The sequence below is a fragment of the Cryptomeria japonica genome, chromosome 2 (genome assembly GCF_030272615.1).
Source record: "Cryptomeria japonica chromosome 2, Sugi_1.0, whole genome shotgun sequence".
NCBI lineage: Eukaryota > Viridiplantae > Streptophyta > Pinopsida > Cupressales > Cupressaceae > Cryptomeria > Cryptomeria japonica.
Window position 1 is genome coordinate 636,898,154 of NC_081406.1, and position 19,289 is coordinate 636,917,442.

Consider the following 19,289-nt stretch of genomic DNA (forward strand, 5'->3'; position numbering starts at 1 on the left):
CCTCTCACCCAAATCCAGACCCCAAGCCTCCACCATAGTGACAATGTCCGTATTCACATGATACCTGTGTGGAGGTCAAAAAATCCACACCCAACAGGGTCTCCATCACATGCAGAAAGCCATCCTCACCAAGTTTGGAAAAGATCTTTAATTCTCTTCAGAGATTTTTTCCCCAAGAAAGCCACCTATTGCCTTGTCGTTTGAAGAGTAAATGTTGCCTCCATACTTACTTCACACAACCACCCGTCACCTTGCTGCCATCAATAGGTGTCCTCCACCACCTTATAGCCCTTCGCCACAAACCCTTGTCACATTGATCGCTAGGCATTAAAGAATCATAATTATCACACACTTGTTTCACCATGTAATATTCCATCAAAATCCGTAGGTATATCTTGGAAATCTTCACATTGTACCTCCTCATCATTGCAAGACAATGCCCATTTAGACAAAGAGTCCGCCACCTCATTACCCTCATGTCACACATGAGACACTTGAAAATCATTGATACCTATCAAAGCCTTTTTAATAGCTACTATATATTTTTCCAAGTGCCAAGCTTGTATCCCACCAACTTTGATTGTATTAACTATTATGGCGGAATCACCCTCTAGGTGTATTTTCGATAAGCCCAACTTTACACCAAGATTTACTGCTAATAACACAGCTTGTGCCTCTGCAACATTATTAGTACCGTTAGGGAGTCTTTTGGCCCCCATCATAACAATATTCCCCACCCAATCTCTAACCACAAACCCAGCTCTAGATGGCCCAGGATTACCCTTGGGAGCGCCATCAAAATTTATTTTTTACCACCCTTCCTGTGGCGCAGTCCAAGTAACCCTCTGTGCCAACTTGATTTCCGGATTAACCCGATTAGGTCCATTAACGAGCTAGTGATGGTTTATTGTTGACACTGTAGTTTTTTAATTTTTCATATTATATGGAGGTTTCGTTTACTATACGATGCTATGTGGTATTTTTAACTTATTGCTGCAAATATATATAGTTCTGATTTTTGTCTGTTTTTGTATGGATGAATACAAACCCCCGCTTTTTTTTCTGCCTGTGAACCCAAACCCAAACCAATATGCAATAAAAGTAACTAAATCTATTAAATTGTAAAGAAATTACTTTTTCTTATGATTATCCCTTCAATGAGGCAGAGATAAAGGGGCACTATTTTCAAATGCCTTATATACTATGAGATATGGGGGAGATACCATTGATTGTATAGAGGCACTAGTGGCTCACTAGCTACTTCTCCAATCTAGATTAGTGGTGGTTGACTCTTTTCTTGAGGGGGGTTGTTTCCTTTATGCATAGGGCCTTACAAGGGACACCTAGGGCCACTAGGTTCATCACCTCTTTCTTGTAGTTTGGCGTTGGTATTAGAGAAATTGGACATTTAGGGAAATTCACATTTGCACACAATTGATGAAATATTAGTGAGACAATGTACATTCGTGTGCTATCTTTTTATGTTGTTGGACTAGGGCACTCTGTCTCTCTCGTTTGAGTTATGACTTGAGGCTCCAAACTCTTGTTGTGTCTCATTCATAGTGTTGTTGTATGGAGCCTAATCATATTCAGAGGTTAAATTTTCCCTACTTCTATCGGCGTGGTTTCCCCCCATATTTTTCGACGAGGGTTTGGGGGCAGCGCCCCTGGTGCGCTCCTTGTCGCGATACAGGGTGGGGTTGAGGGGCAGCGCCCCGCGAGGCCAAAAAGACTCTTATTATTTTATAAAGGCGTCGGGAATTATTTTTCTATTGGCTGACATGTTGTAACCCTAATTTTGTAACCGACACAAGTCTTGATAAAAAGGCTAAGGGTTAGGGTTTTCTGTAGAGAATTTTGTAGCAATTTGCAGCGGTATTGAGTTGCAAGGGGATTGCTGGTTGTAATCGGTTTTGATTTACTGGATAATAATATTGGACTCTCTGTTTGGTGGATGTAGCCTGAGATTGGGTGAACCACATTAATATCATCTCTTCGCTGTTTTCATTCCTGTGTTTAATATTTATTTGCATATAATTGATATTTTCTCATATTCATATGTGTGCCACTAGTTCTTTCCCATCGTTTGGTATCTTAGATTGCAGAGGGTCTTTGGCCATGAGTGTTAGGAGAGCATCTGATAGAGTTTTGGGGTGACACTCTTTGTGGCCCCTAAGGTTATCCAGCTGAAAACCTTTTGGTTGAGGCATTCTACAAGGGACATCATAAGGTTTTGAATATGTGCCTTCATAGTTGTTGGTGAGTGCGTTGGCTCTTCTTCTAGTGATACAAATTAGATCCAGTTCACTTGTTCTGGCATTTAAGTGTTCTCAACTTTGTTTTCTTTGGTGATGGGTCCCTTATCTTGGACATTTGGACTATTTATAGACTTCATTTGGACTATTTATAGACTATTTTAGTCTTATTGGAAGTTTCATTGGTTATTTCCCCTTTGATAGGCCTTGGGTTTCCCCACTCTATGTCAATCCATCCTTCTTTTCATTTGAATGCCTTTTAGCCTTTTAGATTTTGTTTCGCATTTAATTTTCTTTAGTTTCTAGCTTCTTTGCTACCCATTGACCTATTTTGGTCACTTGCAAACATTAATATTAGCTTTTCTTTTTGAATTAATTTTAGTGCATTCTCAAATGGATAGTTCTTTTTGCATTAAGCTTATTAATTTAGATCAACTTAAGTTGACATTTATTTAAAAAAAATATATACTGTGCCAATATTTTTTGTAGAATCTCATTAGTGATCTGAGCCAAGCCTCGATGACCACACTCTTACTTTGACCCTATTGACAATTCAATGCAACTTGCATTGAACTCGAGTTGATTGACTTTTCCTAATTTTTTGTGTTGCACAATGAGCTTCCTTAGAAATTTTGAACCTTCACACCACATGGCACACCTCTAGACTATGCTTCCATGGTTCATGCAATGTTAATACACTAGCCCATATAGCACATCTCGAGTAGATGAATGAGAACATCAATTGGAAGGCAAGCCATAAATTACTAGAGAATCTGAATCGTTATGTAATTGCTTCTCTTTTATTTTTGTATTTACTTGTACTCGGCTCATGTAGGCCTCCAATTGTCAAATCCAATCATTACATGCAATAACATTTTTTTGAACTTGTAAGCATTAAATATTTCCATTGACTTGAACCCTTAAAGGGTCTTAATGTTGAAAAGGTGTGTTGGCAAGCAAGGCAAAAGAAGGCAACAAAATACGGTACCCAAAAGCATCACAAGTTCGCAAAGTTGTCCAAAGAGGGTAATGCCTCCATAGCATTCTTGATAGGTTGTTGAACTTTTTGGGAAGCATCGAAAAAATTCTTCAAGGAATTAGCCATCTCAATCTTGCATCTACATTCGTCTCAAGTATCATGATATAGAACTAAGTTGCTCTCCTTTTTTGGCTTTTTTGGCTATTGTGCATGTGTATTTACAAGTTTATTCTTATTGAACTTATGAACCAATGGATGTGAAATTTTGTTGTTTACTAGTTCCTTGAATTCACATGAGGAACCGATAAAGAAAAACATGAATAATAAAATAATTTTATACTTTGCAAGAGCCATAAATATGGCACAAAAGAGAGCCCAATAAACTAGCTAGCAAAGCACCAAGTTATGGAGTGAATATGAAGCAAAGTACAACATTGTAAATTAACACACATTCAGAAGATAGAAAGATAACAAAATAATGCTCTTCTATGAGCACAATGCATATGAATACAAAGACCCAAAAAGCTAAGTGAGAATCCCAATGATAAAAAAACTACCAGAATGCTTCCTAGCTAATATTGGCTAGTAGAAATCCTTATGAAATATTAAGGCCAACACACCTTTTCAACATTAAGCCCTTTAAGGGTTCGAGTTGATTGAAATACTTAATGCTTACAAGTTCAAGCTCATCTTACTGCATGTAATGATTGGATTTGACAATTGGAGGCCTTTCTTAGTCAGTTGTTTCACTAATGCTGAGAAGGTTACTTTTGTGGTGTTGAAGATGTTCATATTGATCTCACATTAGTGGGAAGCTTGCAACTACTAATGTTAGCATTATTTTGAATCATTTGACACTTAGGGGAAATTCACTACATTTTCACAAAGAATAGTATCTTCTTAAGCACTGTGAGGGCGAGTATACAAACTCCATTGATTGTGTCAAAGGATGAATCTATTGGTGCAAGATTGTACAAACAAGTCCCTCGATATCCTTGCTATTTATCAACAAAATAGAGTGTAATAAGGTACTAATGTATATCAATGGATATTATCCTTATATCTGTGCCAATAAATAATTTCTCACTACTAATGTAGAAGGGTACTTCATCTATGGGCACCGGATGTAAGATTTAGTGTGCACTAGATAAGTCAAATCCTCCAATGCTAAATTAGAAACCTGTACGCCAAGGAGAATAACCAAAGTAGCCGTGGTATAGCCAAAGGATGTAGCACGAAACAAAGGAAAGATGAAACAAGGAAATAAGTGGTGCCAATGTGACCTTACTAACCCCCAAAGTGCTTTTGAATATTGTGTGCAACAATTATTTATTTGCTGTGTTTCATTATGGTGACGAGAGGACAAGGGACACGTTTCAAGAATGACATTTTGAGGGCCATTTTTTGGGGATGACGAGGGGGAAACAATATATGAGTTTTTCAAATTCAAAAATTAAAGTTATAGTAATTGAAAGTCTCAAACTATAAAATACAATAATCAATGCTTCATTTGAGCTATCAATATCAGAAGAACTATTTGTGTCACTCTTTGCCTGAAGTGGAACATCCAATGGAAGCTCGACTATTCTTCGTTGCACCTCCTCGTCAATCTATGTAACATCTTCTATCTTACATTCCATGGTTAGCCTCCTTGTTTGTCGATACTCAATGGTTTGCCAATCTTGAAGTCTCAATACAGGATAAATTGCAACTTTTTTTTTTGGCTTATTTTGAGGTAAGCTTGTTCCTCTTTATTGAGTGGATAAAGCCATAGGTGGACCAATTGCTCTCTTCAGCAGAGGAACTAACAATTTGTGAGAGTATAAGAAGAACAAGTTGTTTCAACTCTGGTGTGTCCTTCTCATGCAAATTTCACCATCCAATGTGGTTTTTTTTGTGCAATAGTGGCCTTAATGGTCCATGCCTTTAGTTTGTTGAATGTAGGAGTTCGAGGATCGGAAATTCAAGCCACTGCTCTCAAAATATTGTTGCTTTTATGAAGGGATATCATAAACCCCTCCGTTAGCTCAATCACCCTCATAATGAAGCATTCTGTTATCTATACGCTTATTTTTTTCTTTTGGTTTTGTATTTTCTGATTTGAGTTTGTCTTTGCAATGTAGGAAAGAGGCACAAAAATAGATATTGCAATAAACTATTTGCAGCAATGTTTCAAAGCAAAATAACACTTGAAATCACAATATTCAGAAATATCTACAACCAGAAATGGTTTCTGTTGATGTGTAGCTAGGTTGGATCTCTTCTAGGGACCTAGTACACCTAAATGCTAATTGGCCTGTCGGCCTTAGCATTTTGGCAGCTTACTTTGTATGTTAACTCAAATTGGGGCAGGCCCTATTTGGGCGATTGATTTAACTTGTAACTTGTAAGACTCATTGATATGTATCTTGTAGATGGGTCCTGACCCATATGTAACTTGTGAATCCAAATTATATCTTGGCGCCAAAATATGCAAGGCTGACCAAGGGATAATGATGAGCATCATATCATATAGAAGCAATGTAACCAAGGATCACAAGACACAACACAAGTGAATTATCTATCCTCTCATATGCGAACTATCTCTGATTAATAGCAACATCATCAAGTGAATTATATCTGCATTGGCAAATCCGTCTAAGGCAGCGAATTGGAGTTCTCAAGCTGGGTGATCATCCTCAAGGTTGAGCGAACTTGCATACCAAGCTGGGCGAACATTACCTAAGGCTGAGCAAATACCATCACGGGCTGCTGAACTTGTTCAAGGGCTTGTGAAGTATGTCAAGGCTGCCGAATTCTGTCTCAGATTGACAGTGACCTGCATATACACTCTGTCTTCCAGATTCAGATAAGTTTTGCTATAGTTGATGTGTGCCTTAAGACGGGTGAAGTTGTAATTTGCCACTGTGATTATTGTTCAATCTGATTGCTAAAACTAACAGTTTCAGATTTATTTTCTGAATTTTGACTACAATGTATCATCAAAATGAATGGTATCCAGGTAGCCAAAATGCTTCAAATTCACAATACAAGTGTACCCATTGAATTGGATATGCACAGACCTGTTTTTTCATTAAAAACTGCAAACTAGCAACATCAAACTTGGATGCCGCTTTCCAAAATCACCTCTAGAAGCCACTAGTGGGATGTCTCTGGGTATGAAGGCCATAGACACTTCCAAAACAACAATAAATCCCTCCAAAACCTAGCTGCCATTCTCCACAAACTCCCACGCCACCTTTTAGATTGTACAACTAGCAAAGGGAATGGTACGACTGGAAGATAGAGGCAAACGAACAATAAAATCTTTAAATAAATCTACTCTTCTTGCCTTGAAATCTACTCTTTGAAACCCCCTAAAGAGACCAGCAAGTTAATCTCAAATAAGCCCAAATGTGATTCCTGAATGAAACCACCAATCAATCTCCTAGGTTAGACCTTTCACCAACGAAGATGTTCTTTGCAAGGATTTTCATTCTCACAATGAACAAGTTCAATCCAACAAAGTTCTATTTCTAGTATCAAATCCATACATATTGAAAATGAGCTCAAAAATGCCTTTTACCTCCAAAACCCAACGCCTCCTTTTAGGGTTTACAACTTTTAATTTAATTTTTTTCTCCTTATGTCTTGCAAAGTTGGTGCCCACTTCTAAGTGTCCCTTTATTTAATATTGATGTCTCAATTTTTGAATTTTCAAACATAGACAACCCTTACAAATTTTTACTCAAAATTCGTAGTTTTTTTCTCTAAGGCATGTTTTACGAGGTTTAAAATTTGTATTTGTTAATGTCAAATCATCAATGGGTGTGTTTGTTATCGTTGTCCAAGTTTTGGTTGGCATTTGTTTTTGTTTTCTTAGCTTTTTATTCAATTTCGGGTTTTGAGTTCTTCTCTTCAAGTAGGAATTTTTTCTCAAACTGCAATTTAACTTTACTTGCAATTGGGTCTCAGAAACCCGATTACAAGTTGTATTACATTATTACTTGCAAATCGGGTCCTAAGACCCGAAATGCAAGTTTAAACCTTATTACTTGCAATCGGGTTTCAAAACTTTGACTGCAACTAAAGTCACTTTAGTCACTTGCAATCGGGTCTTAGAGACCCGATTGCAAGCATGTAACCCGGTCTCCTTTATTGCGAGTTCCCTTTACTTGCAATCGGGCCTCCAAAACCCGATTGCAAGCCGATATTGCAAGAATGTTAAATACTTTTGCATTTGCAATTGGGTCCTAGAGACCCGATTGCAAGGGGTCTTAATGCATGTAAAGATAGTGAGCAAAAGCCAGTGTTGTCATATGTTGATGACATTAAATGAAAATAGTACAATGTCATATGCATAGAGAGAACTTCTCTTGAAGAATCAATATTACCCCAAGCAAGAAGATGAGGTTGGAGTTCATTGGCAAAGGACATAAGAACTATCAAGGATGCAAGTTGATGTTCCTAAACAAATACCTTAACCGATCTTGAATACTTCAAGTGCCAACATCTTGTAGCAGCATGAAGACCTCGTAGACAGAGAATGATGTAAATAGAGTCGTGTCTTAGACACTTAGATTAGTTTCAATTATGCATTTGTAATTTCCTTTCGACAAATTACATTAATGTCAAAACATGTGATTACAAGTGGTCACATTACTTGTATTCTTGTAACTTGTAATTACATTGAAACAAATTACAACTTGAAAGACAGTAGGATTGTAATGTGGAATAAGTCTTAGTTAGTTGGACTTGTCCCACTTTTTGCTCTTAGACCCTCTCCTATATATTAGAGGGTGCTCTATGTAATATGAATGTTTTTGGCAAGCAAGAAAACTTTGTAGAAATTTACAGCGATAAATTTTTTGTGTTTTAAACTTGTAAATTTGACTCTCAAGCAATATAAGGAGAACATTTGAGTTTTCAGACTTTGTGTTGATACTTTGTTCATATATTCATTGTGTTCTTATGTCACAGTGATATATTTTTCTGCATATACTTGAGATTCTAGTAAGGTTGTTGGAAAGAAATTTAATCTGATTTCTTGCAGACTTTGTGCTGCAAATATTGACAATTAAATTAGCATAGTTAACTGTTATTAATAGAGAAAAGCTACAAGACTTTGTGTTTGTAATTGTTCCTATTCATAGCAATTTAGGAGTGCATTATATTGACAGACTTTGAGTTGTTGTATGTTGTACGTTATTACTCTAATAATCATTTTGGAAGGTTGATAGAATAGTAGAAGAGTGAAGAATTTGAGCTTTTGTTTCTACATTCCCATCCCGGGGAAGTGACGGAAGACTTTTTTTTTATGCAAACTTCGCTTCTTTTGTATAAGCATTTTTTTAATTGTTGAAATTTCTTGAAAGTTTCTATATTTGTTACTAGAAGTCAATTTCTTTTCTAAAAAAAAAAGAGAATAGAATATCATATTTTTGAAAAGGAGAAAAGGATGTTGTCTCACCCAAGATTAAATTAGTGTTTATAGGTTGTAATTAATTCATAATAGTTAGAAGTAGGAAAGGGGGAGCCTTCCCTTGGAATTAGGAGAGTTTTTAACTCACACGTTGTGGCTGAAACCATAATTTTGAACGCCTTCCTAGCTGTCCAAAATTTTCAACCAACAAATATTTTAAAGACAACATTACTCCCTAGACACCAAATAAGTCAATTAAATTAAATAACGTTAAGTTAAATATTTAATTTAGCTTTAATACCTTTTTAACGTTATTTAAAATAATCCTTTTGGAACACATTAATTGTTGAAGATATTATAGCTACAGTAGGACTCCGCTGACCAACCTAGCTATCCAAATGTCTAATTGGCCTATCGGCCATAGACATTTGGTTATTCAATTTACTTGTTCAGTTAAACATGATTCGTATTTTAACTTCAGATCAATTGTGATTACCGTTTGCCATGTCATATTTACTATAGTCATATATATCCGATTATCTACTTATATTATATAATCGAGGGTTGACTATGATCAGTTTAATCCAGTGTTCCACGGGCGTTGGGGAGGGGGAACCAAGGGCCTAAGTTTGGGACGGCGGGGGTACGACGGGGGGGTGGTGGTGCTGATATAGTTATACATATACATATAGTACTTGAAAAACCAGTTTTGAAAAGATGTATGACAGTATTACAGTATAAGAATTACATTTCAAATGAGACTATAGGAAATTTGAAATACTAAATCTAAATACCAAGATTTCTAAGTTGTGTTGTTATATGGAGCCTAATCAGACTCGGAGGTTAGATTTTCCCTACTTCTATCGGCGCATTTTCTCCCTATATTTTTCAACGGGGGTTTGGGGGCAGCGCCCCCAAGTTGGGGTTAAGGGGTATCGCCCCTTGCGGGGTCAAGGGGCAGGCAATTAGGGGCCAAAAATACTTTTATTATTTTCTAAAGGCGTCGGGTGTTATTTTTCTGTTGGCCCACGTCCAATTAGGGTTACCCCTTAACCCCCCAAAAAGTCACTTTTTTTTTAAATTTTAATTTTAAACATTGCATATACGTGGGGGTGACAGGAGACGTCTGGGCGTCTCCCCGTCCCTTGAGAGACATCTGCACGTCTCTCAAAGGACGGGGAGACGCCCAAACGTCTCCCAAGGAGATGTGGAGGCGTCTCCATGTCTCCTTGGGAGACGCGGAGACGTCCTCGTCTCGGAGACGCAGCCAAAAAGGGGAGGGACGCGTCCCCATGGAACACTGGCTTAATCATATTTGTTATTGCATTGACTTGTAATCGATTTATCATATCAAACTTGTTACGTATTGGTTAAGTTTATTATGCATCATAATTGAATCAGTTGAATGTAAACCCAATTACAATTATGAATCGGTTCTGCATCCAATTGCCATTGTGACTCTTCATATAGAGTCACGACTTATTAAGTTGTCTTCAGGTATCATATATGAATATGATACATTTCTTTTGAATGACAACAAGGTGAACGCTATAATAAGCAAGCAGTTCGTGGGAAATCAATATCAGCAGATCAATAATATACATACAGTGAATTACCTACAGCAATACGTGAACACTGCAGTTCGTAATTACCATCAACCTGAAGGAGGTTGAGGTTGATATTATACAGCAATCTATCATCATTAGAGATTGTGGCTATACATATAAACCCTGCATATCGTATATATTGTGACAGATTGGATCTCACCTAAATTGTGATATATAGACATATTAATTTGTGATATTTACACACAACAAATTCAATAGACATTCTGCTAATTGGATTCATACCTTACATAGTTGAATTGATATCAAACTGAAATAAAGTTTAAATAAAATTTAAAACTACCTACTTATACAATCTGATCAAATTTCAACATGGTATCAGAGCAAGTTTAAGGAAAGATCAGATCAGATTCATAGAAGCAGGGTTATCCTCCAGTATTGTCCTCAAGATCGACTTCATCTACCAAACATCAAGACGGTGAACGGAATCAGAGTTGAAGATTGACTTGAGGGTGCATTAAACTTCGTATCTTGGAAGTTTAGAATTATGCTTGCCTTGGGGGAAAACGAATTAGATGAATGCGTGAAGGATGCGGTACTGGAACCAAAGGGAGAGGATGAGAAACTTCAATGGAAGAGAAAGAACAACAAAGCAATGAAAATGTTGGTTGACTCTGTGAAAGATCACATTGTGCCAATCATCTCCAAGTTGGAGACAAGATGTGACATGTTCAAAGCATTAGAGAAAATGTATGAGATAAACAACACAAGCCGAGCTCTGGCACTAAAGCAACAACTTCACCATGTAAAAATGACAAAAGGCAAATCCATCACCTCATACTTCATGAGGATTACAGAATTGAGAGAGCAACTCTCTACCATTGGTCACATGATAGAGAGCAAAGAGTTAACCATGTTGGCACTCGATGGTCTCCCCTCTTCATGGGAGTCATTTATTCAAGGGATAAGCGCAAGCTCAAAACTTCCTAAGTTTGATCGATTAAAGACTGACTGCATTCAAGAAGAGTCAAGATAGGCTATAAGAGGCATTGGCCAAAGCTCCATAAATGAAGATATTCATGTTCTTGCCTTGCACTCCTCAAAGATGAAAGGTAAGAAAGGACATTTCAAAAGGAAGAAATATAAGGAATCTAATGGTGCCCCTACATTCAAAAGAAGGAAGGATATTGCAGAAATCCAATGCTTTAGATGTGACAAACATGGTCACTATGCAATGCAATGTCCAACTAGGACTATGCCTCAAGCTTCCATTGCGGATGTTGGTGAAACTCTTCCACAAAAGGATTCATATTCTGACTTGAAAGAGATAATTTTTATTAATTCATGCTATTACATTATGTGTGTTACTTGTGAATCAACATTGTCAGTAGATGTTTGTTTACGACAAGCTGCTTTTGGATATCTTGTGTTTAAATTTCTTCAATTTACTATGAGAAACTTATCCCTTACATACAGGACATCCTTAGAATCACAACCTGTGGAGTTTAGAGTTCTATTTGTGATGAAGACATTGAAATTCAGGAGGCATATGCAGAGGACTTTAGTGGAGATTTTGAGATTTTGCATTTCCCTAAAACAAATAGTTACCTCCAGAAGTGCAACAGTCCATTTGGGAAAGCTATCAAGGCATTTGTGCAGGTAATGATAGCATCTAGGGTTACAAAGCAAAGATGAGACAAGAGGGCTCTCCCAGTGATAGGGAGCATACTGCAAGAGGATCTTGTTCGTATACTTTTGTGATAGAGGGAGCAGCGAAGAAGATGTGCTTCGATTGATATCCGTGGATCTTGATCATATTGATTCAGAGGGAGTGGACCATGTCAAGATGGTTTCCCTAGTGATCAGTCAAAGGACTATGACTCATGGGATGGAGTCCCATGTATATATACTAGAAGGCCTTTATGCTGACTCCTAGGTCATGATATTTCTGGATAGATGAATACTTGGTAAGTTTTTGGAATGATGCAGAGTCCAACCTTGTATTGCATGAAAGGTCAAGGCATGTGGAGATCAAGTGGAAAGGTATGCTATTCAGCTAAGATACATTATTACTAATGAGCAGAAGATGGACATTCTCACCAAGCCTCTTTTCAAAATAAAGTTTGTGTACTTTCGAGGTAAGCTCAAGAATGAAGCCCTAGCTGAGATTGAGTCTCAACATCATTGATTTAGTTATATGCTATACTAATGTATTCTTCTATTTGAGCAAAGATGTTTAATGTGTAAACTCTTGTTTAATGACATTTCTCCTTGAGAAGAGCCTTGAGGTGAAAGCCCTCTTCTCCATCATCTGATATGGTTCATGGTGGATGTCATGCGTGTGACGCCATGACAACATCATGTGAGAGAGTCCGTGATGATTTCCATGTACTTGTGTGTTTACCCTCTGGATGAGCCATGGTGAATATCATTGTGAGGTGATGATCTCACAATGATGAACGCTTGTACATCTCACCATTATTGTAAGGTGACGATCTTACAATATTGGTTGGTTAAAACATTATGGTGGATATCATGTGACATGATATCTATGGATATGCCATAATGGTTGATATCTCGAGAGGTAATATCTATGGATATGCCATAATGGTGGATATCATTTGAAGTGATATCCGTGGACAAGCCATAATGGTGGATATTACATAAGGAGATATCTATGGCATGTGATATCCGTGGATATGCCATAATACCTGATATCACTGTGAGGTGATGTCTTTCCGTTCCACATATGGATGTAGTCATTGTGGACAATCATCACAATGAGGTGATGTAAGTTATAAAGGTTAAGAAAGGATTCCTCCCTAGCTAAGAGGGAGTGTTGAAGATATTATAGCTACGGTAGGACTCCGCTGACCAACCTAGCTATCCAAATGTTTAATTGGCCTATCGGCCTTAGACATTTGGTTATTCAATTTACTTGTTCAGTTAAACATGATTCGTATTTTAACTTCAGATCAGTTGTGATTAGCGTTTGCCATGTCATATTTATTTACTATAGTCGTATATATCCGATTATCTACTTACATTATATGATCGAGGGTTGCCTATGATCGGTTTAATCATATTTGTTATTGCATTGACTTGTAATCAATTTATCATATTGGAGTTGTTACGTATTGGTTAAGTTTATTATGCATAACCGATCATAATTGAATCAGTTGAATGTAAACCCGATTACAATTATGAATCGGTTCTGCATCCAATTGCCATCGAGACTTTTCATATAGAGTCACGACTTATTAAGTTGTCTCTGGGTATCTGTTGTGACGTTTTCACACATCGCCCCATTGCAAATGGGGACCCTTGTTTTTTGCTTTTTAGGGTTTGTTCTTTAGGTCTTTTAGGGTTTTGTCGGTTAGCCTTTGCATTTTGAGTGCTGTCGGGGTGATCACATGGATAGCAAGTCCGGCTTGAGTGAGGTCCTGATCCTGAAATTTGGCTAAGTCTGGAATGTCCTGATCCTGAAATTTGACTAAGTCTGGAAACTGAAAAACCTCAAAAAAACTAGATTTTGCAATATAACTCCTGGAGGTCTGAAACCACTCTCAAACATCCTGAAAGTATATATGGAATATAACTTAAAGTATAAGTTCTTTCTTATACTTAAATGTTATATTCCATTAAAATTGTCCTGATAGAGAGATCGAAAAGTCAAATTTCGCTCCTGTCCCTCACCAAGGGTCCAGAGCGATAAAACTTATTTCAGTCATTTCTGACCTTGTTTGGACGAATTCAGACATCAAAGGCATGGTGAAGGACAAAATGAACATGATAGGGCATCCAAACTTGATCAAAAAAATAATGAAATGATGAAGTTTTGCCTAGAAGGTCAAATTCGCTCCTGTCCCTCACTGAAGGACCAGAGCGATTTTCTTTATATGCACAATTTTAGACCTTGTTTGGACATTAACTTTTATTCATAGCATTAAGTAAGATGATATCTTCCTTAGCCAAGACATTTTTTGATGAAAATTGTAACGATTTGGCCTAGAGAGCAAATTTCGCTCCTGTCCCTCAGTGAAGGACCGAAGCTTAAAGTCTGACATTGCTTTGTCCTCGCAGGATTTTAACGACTTGATGATTTGAAGAAGTCCAAAGAGATGCATTTTACCAAATGAATATAACTTGAAGTGCCGTCGTGAAGAAAAATGAACCAAAATGCAAAAATCGCTCCTGTCCCTCAGTCAGGGACCAGGGCGAAGTCTATTGTAGCTCCCGTCCCTCTCCCAGGGACCAGAGCGAAATTCTTCATAGGGTATGCACTGGGCAAAGATCAAGCAAGTTTTATGTTCGAAGGCAAGAAAGGAGGTGAATTGAACTCGTTGAAGATAAATTGAAGATTACAAAACGTCAACAAGGGACCCAAATGCCCAAGTTCGCTCCTGTCCCTCAGGCAGGGACCAGAGCGATTTTTGTTTTAGACAAATTTCTTGCTAAGTTACAATCAATCCCAAGGCATGGATGAGTGGAAAGGTACATTACGAATCCGTTGAAGATAAATTTAGAAGTTAACAAAGTGTGATGGAGCCTATAAGTTCAATATCGCTCCTGTCCCTCTCCAAGGGACCAGGGCGATGTAATGAGTATGTTGCCTTTTCTTCAAGTTCAAGACACTCCAAGTACCGGATACATGGTGGCAAGGACGTTTTAAAGCGTCTCAATCAAGCACAAAGCATCAAAGGTCGCAACATTGAAAGAATTGCACCAAGACACCTAGTTCGCTCCTGTCCCTCAGGAAGGGACCAGAGCGAAATTCTCATAAAGGCCTAGATTTTCAAAAGTTAGACAAGTATCAAGTGATTAAGAAGGATCAAGCGACTTCATCTCACATTATGAAAGCAATGGCAAGTTGATGGAAGCAAGGACAAGCTCAAAATCTTGAAGTTCGCTCCTGTCCCTCAGGAAGGGACCAGAGCGATATTGATTATAGTTGCTAATTCCTTCAAAAATCACGTTAAGTCAAGGTTTTGCAAAGTGGTAAAAGGTCCAAGGTGTCTTTTGAAGATGATATGCAAAGGTTTCGAACGTTAAATGATCATCAATTGAGCTAAAGAGACTATATCGCTCCTGTCCTTTGGACAAGGACCAAGGCGATTTTTATTAAAACACTCATGCTCCTTCAAAATCAAGACAAAGCAAAGATAGGCAAGATCGAGGACACCATTTGGAAAGCAATGAACGGAGAACCAATGATGAAAGATGATGCATTTTGACTAGAGCTTCAAATTCGTTCCTGTCCCTCTCCAAGGGACCAGGGCGCTATTTACTAAAACATTTGTTATCCTTCGAAGATCATAACAAAACAAAGTTGCAAAGGGTCTAAAACGTTGCTTGAAAGGTAATGAGCGAAGAGTTGATATTAAGAACGAAGAATTTCACGTAAGAGAATAGGGATCGCTCCTGTCCCTCTCCAAGGGACCAGGGCGATATCATATCTAAAGGACATTCATTTGCAAGAACAAGTCAATCAAGCTTGAAGGACCTAGCGAAAATGGCAATTCCAACGTAAGGATGAAAACTTTGAACGTCAAAAATGCAAGGATCAAGACCAAGTTGATGGATCACTCCTGTCCTTCAGTCAGGGACCAAGGCGATGAGGTTTGTACTCTTCCCAATTCTCCAATTTTGGCGTTCAAACAAGTTTTTGAATTTATTTTAAATGTTAAATTCGATAGGTTTTGAAAATTTAATTAAGTGGCATTTAAAATAACGCATAACATTTATTAATTAATTTTGCCTATTAAAAATCGAAAAAATTAATTATAAAGGCATAAAGTTAATTAATTATAAAAATGAGTTGAGCGCTTGGGTTTATTTTACAAAAAGTCGGCCTTGGTTTTTATTAAAAATGGCTTTTAATTATCTTTGTTTTCACCAAGTCGGCCTAAGGTAATGCATGAGGAAAGTGCTTATAAAAGGAGGCGTTTATTTCATTTTTAAATCATTATTCAAGCATCCTCTTTCATATGCGATTTGGAGTATATAAAGGAAGTGCGGAAGTATCATTCAAGAGGAGGAGCGAATTTCAAAGGGAAGGTGCAAGCATTATCAAAGGAGTTCGAGTTTCAAGTTAGGCGAACTTGCCAAGGACATTGAGGAACACATCAAAGATATCCCCAAGGGTGGCGAATTGACAAAGAGGACGTTCATTATCCTTCAAGATCACGTCGAAGCCATCAAATTTTGATTTTTGCCTAGGCGAATTCCTTTATTTTGCATTTTAGAGTTAAGCTCTCAAGTAAGGTATGGCAAGATCTCTTGTTTTAATTTCGAATTTTGATCATCATTGCCTTAATTTTGAATTTTGAAAATTCGTTTTCCCTTAGCTCAGTCGTTTTTAGGAAATGATTAATAAAGGACTTATCATTAAGTTTCCTAAAATTTTGCTCTCTAATTTATGTTATGTATTGCAAAATCATGTTACTAATTTTGAATTGTTGTGTAGGCATCAAATGGAGATCTCATCAAGGAAAATCAAGCCGGATCAAGGACGATCTTCGCCGGGACGATCAAGCCAGGACATGGAGTGACCTCTTTCAATCTAGCGTTCCAAGGCGAGGTACATCATCCTGCACATCAAGGACACAAGGAGTTAGAACAAGGGCTCGTTGAAGAAGTAAATAGTTACAGATGAATTAATTAAAGCAAGCTTCTCAACAACATCAAGTTGAATATCTACCAAGTTACAGGTGTCAAATGAGGTGGCATCCTAGTCATCATTTCTCCAATCAGTGAGGTCCACCTCAGCATGTCCAGATTCAATGTACTTAACTCATGGAAGGTGGCACAAACTCCAATGTACCTACCCCAGCTATCCATTGGTTGATTTTTCTAGAGGGGACATGTGTCCAAGCAATACAATTTTATCATTGGTCAAGCATTAAATGTTATGTAATGGTTGTAACAAACCCTAATTAGGGTTTTCATTGTTGAATCTTGGCCATTGATCTTGAATTGATCTAAGCCATCAAATTGTATTGTGGGCACTATATAAGCCCAGGCATTTCATTTGTAAAGGCTAATTAGCAATAAATTAGAGAGGGTTGTAAATATAGAAAGCAGTTAGTAGATAGAGAGTAGTTAGAAGTTGATAGAATAGTAATTAGAGTAGAATAGGAGGACAAGGCAAGAAATTGTTGCCATTGATTGTAAACAAACTCCATTTTCATTGAAGTAATGGTGAAGTGTGTCGTTTCTTGCAATTTGCATGGTTTCTTGTTGAGTCTTCAATCCTAGATGGTAGATGATTAGATGAATGGAGGAAATGTGATTGATTAATGGTGGAAATTCGTATATCCATACTACTAGCAGTTTGTTGATTGCAGACTTGCCTTGTGTAGTCAACTGGAATCATTCAGCTTAAGCTCAATTTCAATTTGTCGCTTCTTCATTGATATGCATCAACTTGATGGTGTCTATGCCTGCGGTGATGATTTGAACATCATAAAGCTTCCCTTAGAAGATCGCACTAGCCTTGTGGAGATGGTCCATTGATGTCAAAACAAGACCTAGTTAGAGTTTCATCAAAAGTCAAATCATTGCTCCTACATTCTTAGTATTAGGATTAGATCTTCTCTTCGCCCTCATCCTTTTTCCATTTTTTCAAATTTAAGCCAGTAAGACCCTGTGTTCCAGCAAAGCAGATCGGAAGTTCAATCATCAGATGTAAGTCCCCTTGTGATTCCAGCAAATCACATCACACCACGAAGAGCTTATCCACACGTAGAGACCCTACCAAAAGAACATTGGAGTCATCCTAACTGATCCTTCATGCGAATCTTCAGCAGTTAGAGACTTTATTCAAGAGAGGATAAGATGCCTTTGGGTATTTTATTCTGTGTATGATTGTGTACAAAATACATGTCAACAGTATCATATATGAAAATGATACATTTCTTTTGAATGGCAACAAGGTGAACGATATGATAAGCAAGCAGTTCGTGGGAAATCAATATTAGCAGATCGATAATATACATACAGTGAATTACATACAGCAATAGGTGAACACTGCAGTTCGTAATTACCATCAACTTGAAGGAGGTCGATATTATACAGCAATCTATTATCATTATAAACCCTGCATATAGTATATATTGTGACAGATTGGATCTCATCTAAATTGTGATATACACACACATTAATTTGTGATCTTCACACACAGCAAATTCAACAGACATTCTGCTAATTGGATTCATACCTTACATAGTTGAATTGATATCAAACTGAAATCAAGTTTAAATAAAATTTAAAACTACCTACTTATACAATCTGATCAAATTTCAACATTAATTGCCGAAATATCATTATCAAATGCATTACTGACATTCCCAAAAGAGAAATATTGCCCATTGACCAAGTTAGTGTCTGAATTGTCACCTACTTAAAATAGTAATAACAAACAAATTATTCAAATTCCCTCTACAAAAGGTCATAATGCAAATCTCAATCGAATGAGCTCAGTGCAACACCTGTCATCGCTGAATTAGCTGGACTGAACAATCACCAAGTTACCTTGAGTTCACTAACCTTAACTCATTAGCCTACATGAACTCGTTAAATAGACATATGGTCACCAAGTTGATAGTTCTTAGGTAGGGGACATTACACATTTGACTAGGTCTAGATGCATACCACTTCAGATTAAGAGCATAGGCAACCATATGAAAAGGGGCGTTCATTGTGGTCCATCTCATTGTGACAATTGGCCTAATATGTTCCTCATAGAATTGTAGTCCAAGATCCTTGTCATGTATTGCTTGCTTCATTTGATCAAGCATGCTACTAGAAGTCTCATAAACCTTTCCAAGCTAGGAGAGTTTGTATTCGCATACATGATAGGTGATATGATGGAGCAAATATATTTACAAGCAATATCTAAATTTTCATAAATTAAAACTTATGACATTATCACTATTAAAAATGTAAATTGTAAATTTGAAAACAAAAAGTAAAACAAAGTATAAACTCAAACATACTAATTTAAATTATTAAATAAATTTTTCTTGCTTGATATTTAACCACCAAGTGTCATTAAGCAACCCTTCTCTCACCACCTTGCCTCCTGTCTT

General features: G+C 37.3%; 1 protein-coding gene across 5 annotated transcripts in view; it reads left to right on the forward strand.

The window, feature by feature from the left end:
- LOC131055489 (guanine nucleotide-binding protein alpha-1 subunit) overlaps positions 1–19,289 on the forward strand; it is a 107,814-nt gene that overhangs the window by 24,734 nt on the left and 63,791 nt on the right. For 3 of the 5 annotated variants that reach the window (XM_057989973.2, XM_057989971.2, XM_057989970.2), the window contains one exon: positions 16,667–16,780. The exons of the other annotated variants lie outside the window; for them this stretch is intronic. In XM_057989973.2, the coding sequence (XP_057845956.1) occupies positions 16,667–16,780 (114 nt within the window). The remainder of the gene's footprint in view (positions 1–16,666; positions 16,781–19,289) is intronic. 5 annotated transcript variants of the gene reach the window in all.